Source organism: Aulonocara stuartgranti (assembly GCF_965226115.1).
Source record: "Aulonocara stuartgranti genome assembly, chromosome: 13".
Classification (NCBI taxonomy): Eukaryota; Metazoa; Chordata; class Actinopteri; order Cichliformes; family Cichlidae; genus Aulonocara; species Aulonocara stuartgranti.
Genome location: NC_138949.1, coordinates 18078305 through 18095209, shown reverse-complemented (window position 1 = coordinate 18095209; position 16905 = coordinate 18078305). Strand labels below are relative to the sequence as shown.

Here is a 16905-nt window from a genome sequence, read left to right as displayed (position 1 = left end):
TGAATATTTGCAGTGTTTTTACAGCTATGTTGCAGTTAAATCACAATCCTGCAGTAGCTACGTCCCTGTTTGTGGAGAAATCTTCTTCTGTTTTAAATCTAGGAGGTTCTGGCTGGAATGTGAATTTAAATGATAAATAGACAGTGTGCTTTATGTCAAACACATCATAAGAGAATAGGATGGCCAAACCAACAAACAAAAATCCCTGTTTTTGATTTACAGCCTACAGTGAACATTGAGAAACATCAGACCAAGACATTTTCAACTTGTCAACTTTATTTTATGCTTTGACAGTTGTTGTGGTAGATTCAAAAATTTAAAAAGTGTAAATCAGAGTAGTTTCCTTTTCTATTCGCCCCATTTTATTGCATCTAATTGGCCAGTGAGAAAAGTATCTGTTTAATATGAAAAATGTTAAAAAATAAATGAAGTCGTAAAATACTGAGCATCCTCATTCAAGTGTGTTAGTTACTTACGCGCTTTTTTTTTTAAACCAGTCGAACATTTTATGCAGATGATAGTCTGAAAATAATTTTTTTAGGCATGAATATACACTTTGTGGTTTATTGGTAATAAATGTGAAACATGACATTTCAAGCAGGTGTTCTTTATAAAAATTTAAAATATATTTTATTCATTAACTTTTTCTGTAAAACAAAGATCTATTTCAGTAACAGAACTACTTACAGGTTAATAGGTTAGAAAAAAAATCTCTCATTGTTACAGCAACAGTGTATTCAGGTGCTCTGTGTGTATGATTTTTTGTTTTCATACCATAGATGTTTAACTGAAGCGTTTAAAAAAAAAGTACAAGAAAAGAAACATTTGAAGACTGATAGTGAAAAATAGCGAGTACAAGAGACTTATGAATCCAACATTGTTGGTTGTGTCCAGAGTCTCTCTCTCTTTCTTTCTCTTTTATTCTCCACTTGTTTTCCAGACGATGCCTTCACTGCCCTAACTTTATTCTCTTTCAAAATTAAAAAGTAAAAAATATTCAAGTTTCCCTCTTTCAGGCCACAGAAATGGTTCTGTACAAAGTCAGTGGAAGCATCAGTCAGTCTGTCTCATTCCATCAGTCTTCGTTCCCAGCATGGATAAGAAAAAAAACAAATCCCAGTTTTCTAAGCATTTAGTATTGGTCTGAATTACCTACTTTTTACAACATGCAGTTAAGTGGATCATCAATATTTCTGTGCTTTGATGTTGTTCCTTGGAGCACTGTGCCAGCGTGTGCACTGGTACATCACACAACCCACATACGTTCACTCTCTCATTGCTCTCAGCACTTTTTGCACAGAAACAAACCTTCCCATAATTTTCATTTCACTACAGCGTCGAGCGTCTTTTCTTTCCAGTAGTTAAATTTCCATTTCTTAATGCTGATGTCTAAGAAGATTGCTTTAGGATATGATTTAAGTGATTCTATAATATCAGAATAGGCAAGCATATTAATGAAGAGTACATTAGATTCCAGGATGTGAATCAATATGAAATCATTCTTATTGTCTTTTTTTATGGAAGGGAGGGACTTGACTTATTTAAAAAGCAGTTTTCCTCTCTCCAATAATAATAATAATGATCTCTAACATCAAAGGAGAAAAGGACAACTACCTGATTCGTGTTTAGCTTCGGGGCTGGTAAAAGATTTTATAGGATCCATGACTCAGGGATGCATTAGTGAAATAACTGCTATAATCTAAGTGAAACAAAGGTTGAATCTGAAAAGCAAAGTTGTGGAAAGTTCAGCGAACACTGCAGTGAAGCAGGTCACTGGAAGACGGTGTGGTAGGTGGGGCACTGATGGGACTTCATGTATTTGATGGCGACCTTGAGCTCCTTGCTCTTCTTGTCCCACTTGTGAATGGATGTGAGAAGCAGTTGTTGGTCCACTTTGCGGCCCATGATGAGGAAGTTGGAGCCCAGGCTGTCCAGCTGGGAGCACGGACAATTGGCACCATTCTTAATGTACAAGGTCAGCTTCTTCAGGTCCTTCTTCCTCAGCACGCCCTGCTTCAGAACTTTCTTCTTCTTTTGTGCTGCAATCAGCTTCCGGTCACCCTTTTCCTTTTTCACCTCCTTGATTTTCATCTTTAGGACTAAAGGAGAAGAGAAGAAGATATTTAAATTTATTTTTATTCAGTAAAACCCTAAAGGTCTTACAGTTTTTTCTGAATGCTTAAACCCTAACTGTGATTCCTGTAGCACAATCTCTAAAACTATTCAGACTTATAGCAAAACCACTCACTGAGTTTGCAAAACTAAAAGCACAAAAACTGCTTTGCACTCAGTTTGCAATTTTGTAACACACACTTTGCAAAACTGTAGGCACAATTCACTGCACAACACTCAATTACCAAATGAAGCATGTTCACTGCAGACCAAGTAACCCATATAGTCATTATGGCGATTGCAAATAATCCTATACTTGGAAATAAACACTTGTGTTTGTTTTGATGTGTGTGAATACAGTTTTTTCTGATTGCTTAAGCACATTTTTTGTAACTATTGGCTAATTTTGCAAAACTCTTCACACAAATAAGAAAACCTGTCACCCAATCATCAAAACATTGTAGTTCTCTTGCAAAAGCGAACACAGCTAGATTAACTCTTCACACCTTCGTAAAAATGGTGTTTCCGTATCAAACAGTACACACAAGCCATCATCTACTAAGCACACAATGCGCCAACTGCACACTGATGGTATGAATACAAAACACATCTGGCTTTTGCTTTCTCTGTGCACAAGGTAGGCTATGTCAGTTTGAGCTCATACTTCTGTCATAGATCCATAAGCATAGAGGGATCCAAACTTCAAGTACTGGTGTTTATTCAAACACATCAAAACAAACACAAGTGTTTATTTCCAAGTATAGGATTATTTGCAATCGCCATAATGACTATATGGGTTACTTGGTCTGCAGTGAACATGCTTCCTCTGCCCCCAGCATCTGGTCATCTAGCAATTCTGTAAAGTAACAATTTCAGTATTTTTACATCAATGGTATTGGTGTGTTTCTCATTGGCATATGGCAGTGCTACAAATCTTTGTGCGAAGTGACTGTACTAACCGATTCTCATTTCAAGATGTCCTTATGGTACTTGCTACAGTGTAGCGGCTCGAGTTAGGCTGGACCCATTGGCCAGCTACCCTCAGGGTCATTCCACGGTTGATTACATGGTCCACTATTGTAGCTCTGATGTCATCAGCAATTCTATTTCTTACTCTTCCTACCCTTCCTCTCCCCCCTCCTCATCTTCCTCTTGCTCCTCCTTGTCCTTGTCGTCCTCTTCATCCTACTTCTTCACCTCCACGTCCTCTTCCTCGGCCTCCTCTACTTCTCACTCTTCCTGCTCCCTCCATTGTACTCCGCACACACAGCTTACCTGTATTATAGTGCTTAGGCTGATTGCAAAGTGAACTAATTATCTAAAAAAGTTTTCACATGTGAAAGTGTGCCAGACAGTTGGCAAGTTAGTGTTAATGATAGCCATACATGTGCATACTTTTGCTAGGAGTGTGTTGGAAATTTGGTAATTGAGTGTTGTGCAGTGAATTGTGCCTACAGTTTTGCAAAGTGTGTGTTACAAAATTGCAAACTGAGTGCAAAGCAGTTTTTGTGCTTTTAGTTTTGCAAACTCAGTGAGTGGTTTTGCTATAAGTCTGAATAGTTTTAGAGATTGTGCTACAGGAATCACAGTTAGGGTTTAAGCATTCAGAAAAAACTGTAAAGTTTGGATCCCTCTATGCTTATGGATCTATGACAGAAGTATGAGCTCAAACTGACATAGCCTACCTTGTGCACAGAGAAAGCAAAGGCCAGATGTGTTTTGTATTCATACCATCAGTGTGCAGTTGGCGCATTGTGTGCTTAGTAGATGATGGCTTGTGTGTACTGTTTGATACGGAAACACCATTTTTACGAAGGTGTGAAGAGTTAATCTAGCTGTGTTTGCTTTTGCAAGAGAACTACAATGTTTTGATGATTGGGTGACAGGTTTTCTTATTTGTGTGAAGAGTTTTGCAAAATTAGCCAATAGTTACAAAAAATGTGCTTAAGCAATCAGAAAAAACTGTAATGTGTCACTCTGATCCCAGTGTTTCACTCTTATTTAAGCAGCTGTGGTATTTTTTTTTAACTTCTGGAAGTCTAGTACTGAGCTCTGTACTGTTCTAAAGCAGTAGCTATTTTACACCTCCCCCGAGTATCATCATTTAGACTTTCCTGAGCAGTGTGCAAAAACTGCATCCTTGTGAATGTCTGACTCGGGAAAAACTCCACAGTCCAACATCTTTTTGGAATTTGGTGTACATATTTTGGCAATATAAATCACAAGTCTTCTCTTTGTTGTTGTCGGGCTATTCCTGAGCAAAAATCATCTTAAATGATTTTGCTTTCAAGTCTCAGACAAAGTCAGATTTATAGTGAGGTTCAGGGCAACATCCATAAGTCTAAAAAACTGCTTGCAGCATAAGATTAATATTGCTACATGGAATCATTATCATCTGTTGTCATTCTGCCCTGCCTGTGTCATTGTTTACACACTTGCAGTGCAGTGTTTTGCGACCAGCTGTGTATTTTTAGGCAAAACATATGTAGAACAGAGAACCTCTGTGCACAGTTTTATTACATGTAGGATCTGGTTACAGCAAACTCAAAGTTTATCAGCCTAATGAAGTACTGACTTGAATCTCCCATTGCACCTTCTGTTTATAAGTTCATATTTTTATATGCGAGAGATTAAAATTGAACTGCCAAACATTCAAAAGAGGAATTCTCTGGGTGAGAATTTTGACAGGTGAAATTAATCACGGGTCGGGCAAAGGTGTGGGGTCGGTATGAAGCATCGCTATGTACCCCGGCCTGCTGGAAGATCGCCATTTCACTTCTCGCCTGCTTGTCTATGGTTGCATAAACATCCCTCGGTACGCTCAGATAGGTATACAGTACATGTGAAGTGATAGCGTGTTCAAAAAGGAATGCGTGCATTGAGTTGCCCCTTGTTCACATCCTGTTTCACATCCAGCTCCTTCGCCGCGAGTATGTTTATGCGCTGTATTTGCCTGCCTACATGCCTGAGCCGCGTGTGTTTTTGTGAAAGACTGCATTCATGTGTATGTACGGCGTGTGTTCAGTAAAGGTACGGAGGATAATTCATCTCCCTCTGCTTCACTTTAAATGCCCACCTGTAATCAGTCATATTTAGTCATAAGTGATGCAGTGGGGCCCTCTGTGCGGCCTGGCCAGCATCTTTGTGACAAGCTGTGCCCACGTCTTTATACAAAGTCGCTCTCTTTAAAGTGAGCAGAGGAGGGCGTAGAGGTAGAAGCAGCTGGAAAGAGAGGGAGTGAGGAGTGTGCCATCGTTTTGAGGAGAAACAGGTTTTCTTCAAACTGAAGCAAGCAATCTACTTTAACAACAAGGTGTCGGCTAAACAAGACTCTTGTCATTTGTACAGCAGCTGGATAGTGCAGTAAGAAACGTCATGAGATCGTCCATGAAAAGCAGACCGTAGCAAAAACAGTGTCCAAAGATGAATAGGTAGCAGCATTCATGGGGTATGAGCTCAAGCTCTCGCACTACAGAATAACATTGTAGAGTTGTTCCTTCCTTGATCTCCAAATCCATATGTCACACTTATCTTTTCGACGCATTCCCTTGTGTCCTCCAGCCACATAAAGGCTGAGCCAATAAAACGTCTTTCTGCGGCTATCTGCAATCATGTTTCATATTAATGAACAGAAAGAATCTGTGTTTTCCTTTATGATCCCTGAAGCAACCTCATGTTAAAAGATTGAGATATATAATCCTGCAATTAATCAGACAAATAAATATCCCTGATTTGGTAACGTCACGATGAATTACAGGAGACATGTCTGCGTTTTGGTTGCGGCTCAGAGAGTCAGGAAGGTGCGCACAGACGCGTTTTGTTGTTGTTGGATGTGGTTTTATCATTTATTATGGGTCATGCTCTGTATATTCTGGCTCTTTTGTACATGTGGTTATTTTGTAAAACTGTTTTATACTGCAGGCATCTCCTCTGCGGGAAACATGAAATATGCAGAGAAAAAAATGATCCTGGCCACACATGCTTTTGTAATTTCACAACTTTTTGTCACCCTTCCTCATTTGGTGCTTAACGTGTTTGGAACAGAGCAAATAGACAGCAGTTTATCATTAACTGTAAACACTGTAAACAATTCAGCTGCTGTGATGAACTCAAATAACAGAATATTTATATAATTATACTCTGGCATCATCTTAAGGTCATTACTATTGTGAAACACGAAGGTTGGAAAGTGGAAAGTTTGAAATTGGGGCTAAGAAATGAAGTCATTTATCAGCTCATGTGAAGAAAAAGCCGATTCTAGCAGCGAAATTAACGCGAAACGGCTGCAATAAAGATTTAATCGAAGGGAGGATCAGAAGTGAGAAACAGGGATGTGCAGGTGAGATTCTCTGTGTGGTTGCACATGCTTTTTAATTCATAATCAAAGGAAAATAGCATAAATACCAGTTAATCTTCATATTATGTAACCACTGACAGCTCAAAGTTAAGCTTTCGTTTTAGGTGATTTTGCTATTTTGCTATAACTTTATGCCCATGGCATTTATGTTGATGGGAGTTTTTAAGGACACAGTGCTTTGACTTTTTAGTTTGTTATTACAACTTTTCAACACAATATTAAAACACAGATTTTATTATTACGTCATGAAACTTGTAAATCCAAATCAACACCGTGGTGAAATGTTTTGCTTGCACTCTTGTACTTGGCTGACTGTTGTACACAAAGCAATTGCACTTTTCTGCTGTGTTGTCAGTCTCTCGCAAACTCCAGTTTACCAGACTGCAGATAGGTAAGAAAGTTTCCATAACAGTGCTGTATGCTAGTGACCGTTTGTATCCATAGTCAGGTACTATGTTTTTCAGTTTTTTACTACTTACCAAAGTCACTTGCACAGTAATGCTCCATGATGTTGTCTTTCTTCAGCTCATTGTCACACGGTGGGCACACCTTTGACACTGAGGGGAAAAAAAGAAGGAAGAAGAATTTGTCGTCACCTGTATTCAATCTCGTTTCACTTGGTGCTTTTAAAACCAGATTAGCTCATATCTAACGGCAGCGTTGAGGTCAAGTGCAGTGAGCAAAACCAAAGTTGTGTCAGTATGAAATCGTTAAGCCCTGAGCACTTCTGAGGCACTTATTTGCCCCCCCCCCCCCCCCCCCTTGTCAGAGACTATTTGCTGCTGAGTGAACGCAGAGTCCAGTAGGCTGACTGATGTTTGCCCTGCAATTACACTGGAGAAAATGTTTTTATTCTGGCCCGTTGTATATTTTGGTGGCGCAGGCGTGGTCTCGGCTGTTCAGAAAGGTAAACGGTGCGGCGGGAGCTGCTGAACATGGTGAAAAGTGATTCAGTACACAGACGCAGCCATCACTTAGGCCACACAGCAACCGCACATTGTGAAAGAGCGAGGGGGAAACCAAAGCAACAAGTTCAGTTTATTTTTAACTCAAAATTTACGGTCATGCATGCTTTACTCAAGAGCGTGTTTGGCCTGTCTAACTTTGATATGGGACTTTGTGATTGTTGTTGTTGTTGTCTGCCCACACAGTTGAGACAGAGCACATGAGGGAAGAAATACAAGCCCTGCATAAAATCCTTTTTATGTATTTTTTGCATGTTCCCATACTTTTATATTTATATAGCTGAAATGGACAAATAAGGCCTTGCCATTCAATTAATAGGATTTATAAAACGTCAGAGACTTCTCTGACACACGCATACACGAAAACGCACCACCTTGTAATTTTCCCCTCGATATGAAACATCATCAAAACAATTACTGCTTCGATTCCATGTATTTTCAGAGTATTTCCAGCTCTACACATCTAATATCAGGCCACTCATCCACCAAACAAAGCCGCAAGCCAAGAGAGCAAAAAAAAAAAAAAAAGTATAATATTAGAAAGGGCCACAGAGAGAAGGATGTGGTATAGAAGCATTGCCCTGACAACATACCTATACACCTAGGGGATAAATTTGACAACATGAAGGGAAAACAGTGCAGAACTTTTGCTGAGTTGGCAGCCTTTTTTTTCTCGAGATAACTGCTTATAGGAGAGTTTAGTTTTTCTGACATTCCCTCATTGCAAGATCCAAAATATGTTATTCCCCCACTCCCTGAGTTCCCTGTGCTTTCTCTTTCCTTCTGTGTCTCCCACTTTCCAGAAACACACCTATGCAAAACGACACGCCTCTCCTTGCACTGTGCAGGCCCTGGGTTAAAAGTCAGGGTTCAGAGGTTATCACCTCAGCCCAAACCTCAGCGTCTGGCCAGATAATGAGATGGGTCAAAGTTTAACATGCTTCGCTGCTTGGGTCATGGGGAGGTGAACCCTCTAACCACCAGTGAGTGTATGCATGTGTGTGTCTGCCTATGTGTGTGTTGGAGGTAGCTGAGCCATGTTCTTGTAGAGCAACTGCCAGTTTTTTCTCCTCTGAGGGTTCCCATGCTTTCATAGGCAGGAGACCTGTGAGGCCTGCAAGGTCAGGCTTCTAATTGTTTGGTGCTGACATGCAGACTGGGACAGAAGCATGGAAAAACACACACACAGAAACACACACACACAGAACAAGAGACAACAAAACTTCTCTGGATTTGTCCGTCTTGAATGGTTCCCTTGAAGCCGTTCGGTCTTATTCAGACTCGGTGGTAATTCATTCTGGTTTCACAGGGGTGGTATTTTGGCAGAAGGCCCGGTTGCGCTGATGCCAGAGCATGTGTCAGGAGAAAGCAGTCCCTCCATGAAACTTAGTTGAGCTTGGACCGAAAACCAGCGTTTGGATGGCGCTTAGAAATCACTTAAGGGACGACTGCCCTCATCGTCGGTCTCTGTCGAGGGAATCACCGTCATGTTCTGATGGGAATCACTGCTGCGTGGCTTGGTACTTTTTTTCCTGGACACATTTCTGCTCAGTAAATATTTTGACTTTGAGCTCATTAATATATTTTTTGCCATCATCTCAAAGCAGCTGAAGAATTTTTTACCATGCGATTAAATTGTGAAAATCTTGCTCTCACTCTGGTTGACTTTGGACTTGACCACCTCTTGTGTGCTACTTTTGGCATTTACCTACTGGGTTACGAACTTAATTACAGAAATTTTAATGTTCCAATTTATTATGACAAATGTTACTGTCTTACAGAGCTTACAGAACCTGTGGAGGATGAGGAGGTTGGGAGTTGATGATTGAGGATAAGAGGAAAGGGATAATGGGAATGGGGTGAGTAGGGAGGAGGTCTTGTGGAAGGCCCTGCTGTTAATCTTTAAACAGCAAGCCAGGGTGGAAATGGTGCACAGCAAGAGGGGGAAACTTCTCCAAAACTTCACTTACTCATAGCTCCGCGGTTAATAACATTTCAGTCTTTCTGCAGTGTCTTTTGTCTATAAAGAAATCTCCAAGAAAAACCTATTAAACTTATGAACGTGAAAACTCATTTGCAAAATAAATTTGGAATACAAAGCAGTGGCACCGTGTACCACTGCAAAGGAATATCTGTTCTCTTTAATGACATAGTCATTCTTATTTTGTTTTACTTAGCTTAGGAAATTGCTTTCTGGCATGAAATTTATTGGGCAACAACACAAATCATCGTGTCTGTTCACAGTGAATTCCTAATAGACACCGCTTGTCATCACATGATATTTAACAATCTAATTAACTTACTTTAAACATGCAGCTGAAATCACAAACACTACAAATCATATTTTATGTTTGTTTCATTTGACTGATTCGCTTGGAATCATTTTTATAGTTGGGTAAAAATGCAAGAGGTTACATGCCGCCGCTGCCTCTTTCTCTTATGCGCACTTTTGAATAAACACAAACACATGTCTTCACACATCTGACGACCACATCTAACAGCACCGTCATCTGGTTCTCTGACATTTCTTGTACCTTATTGCTCGTTGCCCGAGCTTCACAGCGACTTTTATAAGAAGAATGTGCGCCGGTCACTATCTCATGCCTCATTTGGGTCTTTTAAGTCATGAGCAGCAGCACTTATGACATAAAATGGTACAATCCCGGAGATGAAATTCAGCGTGATTTACATCGGAGAGCCAAACATCTGTTGAAATGCGGGGCGAAGGAGGACTAAAGCATGACTCGAGGAACCCACGGGGCCCCTAAAACACAGCATGCTCCTTGCATCTGTAGGAAGCCTACACAGAAGAGAAAATACATCCTCATAACGCCTCGGCAGCGCTCCATACCCAGAGCATTGGATCATATTTTCCTTTTCATATAGTAACCAAGTTCATATGAGCAGTGACTGTTGTGCTGCTGGGGTCCTGACAGTGCTGCCTGTCTCCTTTAATGTGGTTGTAAATCACACTAGTCACATTTCATCACAGATTTCAGCAAGGACAGACCTTTCCTCCCATGCAATTTCACTGTACATATGTACATATCTTGAGTGTTCATTTCTGGTGCAAACATGCAAACTAAGTTAAGAAACAAAACTAAGAAACAAAACCAGAATCCAGTCTGTGATAATCATGCCTACTGATTTACAGATGCTGACAGCAGCTAAAAGTGGCATCATTAAAACAATGAGGTGTAGTTGATGGTGTGGCATTAATTGTTCCCTGTCTGACAGACTGAGCTCGGCTGGCCTTTTCCGCTCCCGGGATGCCTGGGCCCTCTTTTGTCAGCAGTCAGCTTGTCTTCTGTGGTATAATATACAGACTTGTATTTCACATAATCACACCCCTTGGGCTCTTCTCACACACACACACACACACACACACACACACACACACACACACACACACACACAGACACACACACACACACGTAAAGGCACAAGTGCCAGCACAAAACCTGAGCTCAGGTGGTGGTGAGTTTCTGCCAGTTTTGGCTGTGACACAGAGGTGGAAAGTGAATCTTGCTCTGTACTGTTAGTTTCCACAAGAGTCCTCGAACCGTGCTATATCATGTAATTGCAGAATAGCTCAGATAGCATCGGGGCCTCCCGGACTGGGAGATCAGCGAGTAAAGCTATACTAATTCTTGTGATTGATCCAACTCCCAAAGATTCACCTTGATTACCACAAGATTCTTCATGCGATCCCGTGTAAAGAAAATCGTCAGTGTCCTCCAGTGACATAGAAGCTTCCCGGGAAACTCACTTCTAAGAGCTCTTAGCTGAAATTCCTTTTTATTATTGCTGGCTGTGTTTTCATGTGTGTGTGTGTGTGTGTGTGTGTGTGTGTGTGTGTGTGTGTGTGTGTGTGTGTGTGTGTGTGCGGGTGTGCATCGGTGCGGAATTAGAAGCCAAAAGCTTGTCCTCGGGATGGCCTCATCGGCACATCTGAGAATCTCTGGTTCTTAGCGAAATGTCAGTGGCTGAGCCTCCGGGCTAGAAGTGATATGGGTTCACTCTCAGTGTGAAACACTCACAAGAATACACGCACATGCACACGCCTAAAAAAGCACACACCCAAATTTAACTTTACCGTTATTTCATTTTTGTTTTTGAGTGTCATTTTATTCTTTAAAAATTAAAATCAGCATATTTTTTCTTATGTTCTTTGTATGTAAAATTTCCTAACACTAAAAATCCTTATTTCCACTGATTCTTAAGGACCCTCTGTAATCTATCCTCCTCTGATCATTATTTGAATAGATGGGATCAACAAACAGTTGGCTGTTTGGGGAGGTGGCAGATGAACGTCAAGCCGCCTCCTTCTCAAAGTGCATGTAGAAGAATGAATTATAACTCCGCAAACCAAAATGTCACATACTTGATACGAGTCCTACAAAAACAGAACGGCCATTTTCCCTAATGGAAAAAGTCAGAACTGCATTAATTCACCCAAGAATCTTCCACTGGTCTTTTTCCCACTGCATTTTGCAAATCAGATTAGATACTTAGATGTCAGTATGCTGTGACCATTATTGATAAAAAGGAAAGATATGTCACACAACTGACTGACATTGTTTTTGTAATGATTGGTTTTCAGCGCTTTAGGAAATGTGTTTATCTGTCAAAGAACGTCTCAAGTAACAGAAAGGACATTTCAAGTGAAAAAAAGACCTTTACACCATAAACGAAAGAAGATGAAAAATGAGATTAAACGGTTGAAAGCAAATCGTAAAGTAATGTGAGCAATATGGCAATGACCATTTTATTTATATAGCATTTTTCAGCACGTACAAACTCAGTGTCCTTAACATAAAAGATAAATTAAGGCTTAGTTTGTAAAAATAAAATAAAAATAAAAATTTAAAGAGGGTTTTTGATTTTGGACACAGTTTTAATTGACTTTGGCTCAACAGGCACCTGCCCCCACCACCAACCCACACACAACCACAGTAACTGAAAGCACCTTCAGCACACTTAGATCTAATTCTAGGAATAGTTAAGAGATCTGCACCGTTTTCTAAACCGGATCTAAACCGTTTTCTTCAGGTTCTCATTGAAAGCAGAGGCAAACACTTCTTATGCTGCAGGAAGCAGCTTTTCTCCTCTTTTATTCGCTGTGTGCCTGTCTTTACTCTCCTGCTTCCCTCTCCTTTCACTCCTCTTCATTCTGCTCTCTCAGGGACAATCAGACTTTAGCGATTCCCATTCTCTGCCTGCGTCTCTTGTCCTGTCATGTCGACTAATTAGTGGGAACTCAGTAATTGGCCTTCTAGCTAATTGGCCTGCTGGCTGCCAGACCCAACAATGGCTGAGCAGACTGGGACACAGTGGGGACTGTCCCCCTCCACTGTCTAAAGACTCTCATCAACTCCCTCTCTCTCCCTCTCAGCGCTGACTGCTTTTGTGAAGAGGCTGCTTAAGTAGTTGTGCTTCTCACACACATGCACACACACACATACACACAGGCATTTGCACACCTCTTTGGATTTAGTTCCCACTCAGTCCCACTATTCACAATTGATACTCTTACTCATTGCTTGTGAAGAATAATATATTCTCCTATTTTTGTGAATCAAATTACTCTCAGAAACCCTTGATAAAGATTTGTCCTTTGTTTCATCCAGCTAAGGTTAATTTAGTAATTTGACTCTGTGCAAACCATGAAATAAAACATAATTCATTCACTCTTTGACTGTTTCGCTGTAGATGGATGACTACTGATAAGGGTGTGTGTCCATGCATGTGCCTCTGTGTAACTTTCAGTTAATACCCCCACAGTCCATCTATCTTAACTCAATGCGCGATCTGGCTGCTGGAGTCTCCAAGTCTCCTGGCTCTCTTGGTCTGTCTCCGTGCCTCCCTGAGGCATATGTAGATGGCCAGAGCCATCCTCAACTGTCCACTTAGGACTTTCCCCTGCAGCATCTTCCTGCTCCCGTCTCTTTCGCTGACCTCCTTTGGCTAGTTTTCCACTTAATCTCTTGTCTGTCATTGTGGAAATGTATGGAAGCCATCTGATTCTCTCATCCTCACAGTTTACAGACTCTCAGTGTATCCGATTGCAAGGACTTGAACGATCATTTGCTAAAGTGATATTATGAAAATAATGAAAAATTCAGAACTTTATCTCTTCGTTTACTTTCTGCTGAGTTTTTCATCTCAGCGCCTGCGTCTGCAAAACACAACATATTTTTCGGGGCAACTTTTCCTTCTGTCGAATTTAAAACATATGCGCATTCATATATCTCTTGTTTTCAACTAGATCTTATCAAATATACCAGGACAGAATATTTAAACACTGCTTTTTATTTTAAAAAATCTCAAAGATTTATTAAATGAGTATTTATTGAATTATTAAATCTTTCTAAAGAGATATTTACATTTTGTGGAAATCACCAGATTATCTTTTTGCTGCTGGAAAAGCTGTAATTTTAACCAGTAGCCTCTTCAGTAGTTATGCAAATTAAAATTGGTTATGATTTCATTGACATTTCTCTTCACTGTATTTTGCATAAGCATGCATGAATGAAGGTGGCCTACCTGGTGGCTGGGTCGCATGGTTCCCGGTGAACTGCATGGGGATGCACAGGTCGTTATCAATGGGGAACTTGTCGCAGGTCAGCATCTCCGGCCAGGGAAAGCCGTAGGTCTCCATCACCGGAGCACAGCTGTCCCTGACAGCCTCGCACAGTGAGCGGCAAGGGTAGATGGGCCTGTCTAGGCACACTGGTGCAAACAGTGAGCACAGGAAGACCTGCGTATCAGCATGGCACCGTTTGGCCAGGAGGGGCACCCAACTGCCTGCCTGCTGCTTAACTTCGGGCATGGTCTCATGGTCCAGGAGGTTGGGCAGCCTCATCTTCTTGTAGCCCACATTGTGGCACAGGCGCAGGTCAGCTGGTATGTCCAGACACTGGGGCTGCTTGGTGTAGAAGCGGCCATTGTGGAAGTTGTCCGACTGCCAGCTGTAGTAGTCATACTCATCTGCGGCCGAGACGGTAAGGAGGAGGAGGAGGGAGAAGGGCGACAGGCCCAGTGCCAAGCTGAAGGAGCCCTGGGTTAATGCCCACCTGGGGCTCTTTTGTCCGTTTGCCATGCCTCTACGAGTTCAGACCAACAATTCAAGAAGGTTATATCCAAAGTCTCCAAAGTAACTCAGTGAAGACAAAATGCAAGGAGAAGAGAGAAACAAGGGGGGGCAGGCGTGAAAGCTGTAATCCCTTTTTTTCTCCTGAGTATGAACGCAGCGGATTGAAAACAAAAGTGTTTAATTCCCTTCTTCCCTGGAGAGTCGACCCTCTAAGCCTCCCTGAAACACCTCCCTGTGTGTGTGTGTGTATGTGCCTCAGGTAGTGGAGTGGGGAGGCAGCAGTCAGGGAAGAGTGAGCTTACAAGTAGGACTTCTTACTTTTCCTAACTTTCCCTGTTCACAGTTTCTCACTTTCTTTCCCTGGTGCTCTCCTAGAACTGCCTCCAGCTCTCTCCTGCTCTCTGTCTATCAGTCTGTAATGAGGAGTACCTAGGTTTTAAGAGGCAGTGGTAGCTGCTCTCGTCTGCTGCCTGCCCCCTAGCAGGCGTCCAGACCATTCACCTTCCTACTGGCCTCCCCTGGACTCACTCAGAACAGCTCCAGCCAATCACAACCCCAGGGGGAGGCTCCCACTGGCCCTCAGGACACTCCTTCTGCCCCTTATTTTCACCAAAAGCCCTCCTCCAGAAGAGCTTAACGGGAAAGAAAGAGAGAGCAGCCTGTGGCAAGTTTCTACAGCTGCATTTTTATATTGATCTCTCGAATATGCACACGATTCTTTAGTTGGAAACACACCCAGAAGACACTGCCATCCTCTTACTCATGTTGCTTTTGTGATGGATTTCTAAACTCTTTAGCCCACTTCCATTTACTTGTGAGAGACAGACTCTACGGGCTCCCTGCAGATTGCTCCACGTGTAACAAAGGATGCGTGCTTGCAATTCAAGCACGCTCACTTCATTAGCTCAAAACAGTCTGGCAGCAGCTTTGGCTGGCATCAGCAGTGAGAAAACTTACAAGTGCGCACATTCACATGCATAACTGTAAACGTGAGAGATGCAGGAGGAGAATATGAATGAAGTTGAGGGGGGAAAGGGCATCAGCATGGGAGAAGTGAGGTTACTGAGTTGTGCAACTACAGGTGGCTAGGTGGTTTATCCGCGCCAAGGGAGTTATGCTAATGTGTATGTTGGCTGTGAAAAGAGGCACGCTGCATATCTGTCTCTTTCTATCAGTGCCACTGACACAGTGAGGGCCTTCATCTTTGGAGCAAACTCCCTAGAAGGGTCACATTCAGATTCAAAAGCCTGTAGCATTGTGAACAGGATGTGGGATCAGTGGCTCACTTGGAGGGTGTTCCTGCATTTGCTATTTGATCTGCGTCACGCATTAATGCTTTTCCTCACGTGAATAGACTGTAAATGCAGGCCAATACAAATGATTTTAAAGTGACTGTTTTCTGTACTATATCAAGATATATGTGGATTGTGAAGACACCATATAGATCATCCTGCAGCTGGATTGTGGAGAGACTAAGACGAAGTAAACAAACTGTATGTGGCAGTACAAACAAGGGGACCGGGAAAGTGCGTGCATGTGTGTTTTTCAAACAGCTGGTGGTGTACTTGGATGGGAATCAGGAACAGTATTGTTCTGCGCCTGTAGGGTGGAAGATAAAATTCCAGAAACAGCAGTGAGTCCGTAGAATCTAATTCAATAAGATGATATGAAATCATGTTTTAATAACAGTTAACCAAGCACATCAATAAAATAAGTCCAAGAGCCCGTAGAGTTTTATAGTATCATGACCAAACATTCACTTATTTCCAAACCCGGGGCACTGAAGAAGATTACTGCACCATCAAATCGTTTTTTACTCGACAATGGAGTTGAATGTGTTTCAACTTTATCATGCTGGGCTGCGATTCAAATCCCTGTTAGTACGCCCTTAGTGTGTGCGGATACTTTTTTCGGTGGATTGGAAAAGCTGCCAACAGAGCGAACAAAATCTGCAGTTTGCATAACCTTCAAATGAAGAAAGATAAGATGGTTGTTAGCTGATGTAGCCATTTTTGAAGGAAAATTATAAATAAAAGCATTGTTGAGTGAGCATAAAGCACTTATTTTGTTTTCAGAACCTCACAGCCAAGACTTATTTGACTCACTGTGTCTTTCCCAGCAGTAACACTTTCATCCATCAACATGCTGTACTGACTGCTAACCTTTGCACTACGACTAATCAACGTAGCTCACAGCTAATGATCTCTGGACCTTACTTTTTTAACAAGGGGTGGTGGGACTGTCTTGTGCATACCTCACTATCTTGGTAAAGGATTTTGTATGCACGTTAGCGCACTGGTGACCTATTTTAGGCCTGCTAGTGTTTCCTCTCGATGCAAGCACAGTGTCCTACCTTCAAGTCAGTAACAAAAGTG

The 16905-nt window shown here is 41.6% G+C and overlaps 1 protein-coding gene across 1 annotated transcript; it reads right to left on the bottom strand.

Moving 5' to 3' along the window:
• Nucleotides 1-256: 256 nt before the first annotated feature.
• Nucleotides 257-14977, bottom strand: sfrp5 (secreted frizzled-related protein 5). The gene is made up of 3 exons (XM_082557573.1): nt 13981-14977; nt 6949-7026; nt 257-2099 (listed from the first exon to the last, which is right to left on the bottom strand). The coding sequence occupies exons 1-3, from the start codon at nt 14534-14536 to the stop codon at nt 1771-1773; spliced, it is 963 nt and encodes a 320-aa protein (XP_082413699.1). The 5' UTR covers nt 14537-14977; the 3' UTR covers nt 257-1770.
• Nucleotides 14978-16905: the final 1928 nt, after the last annotated feature.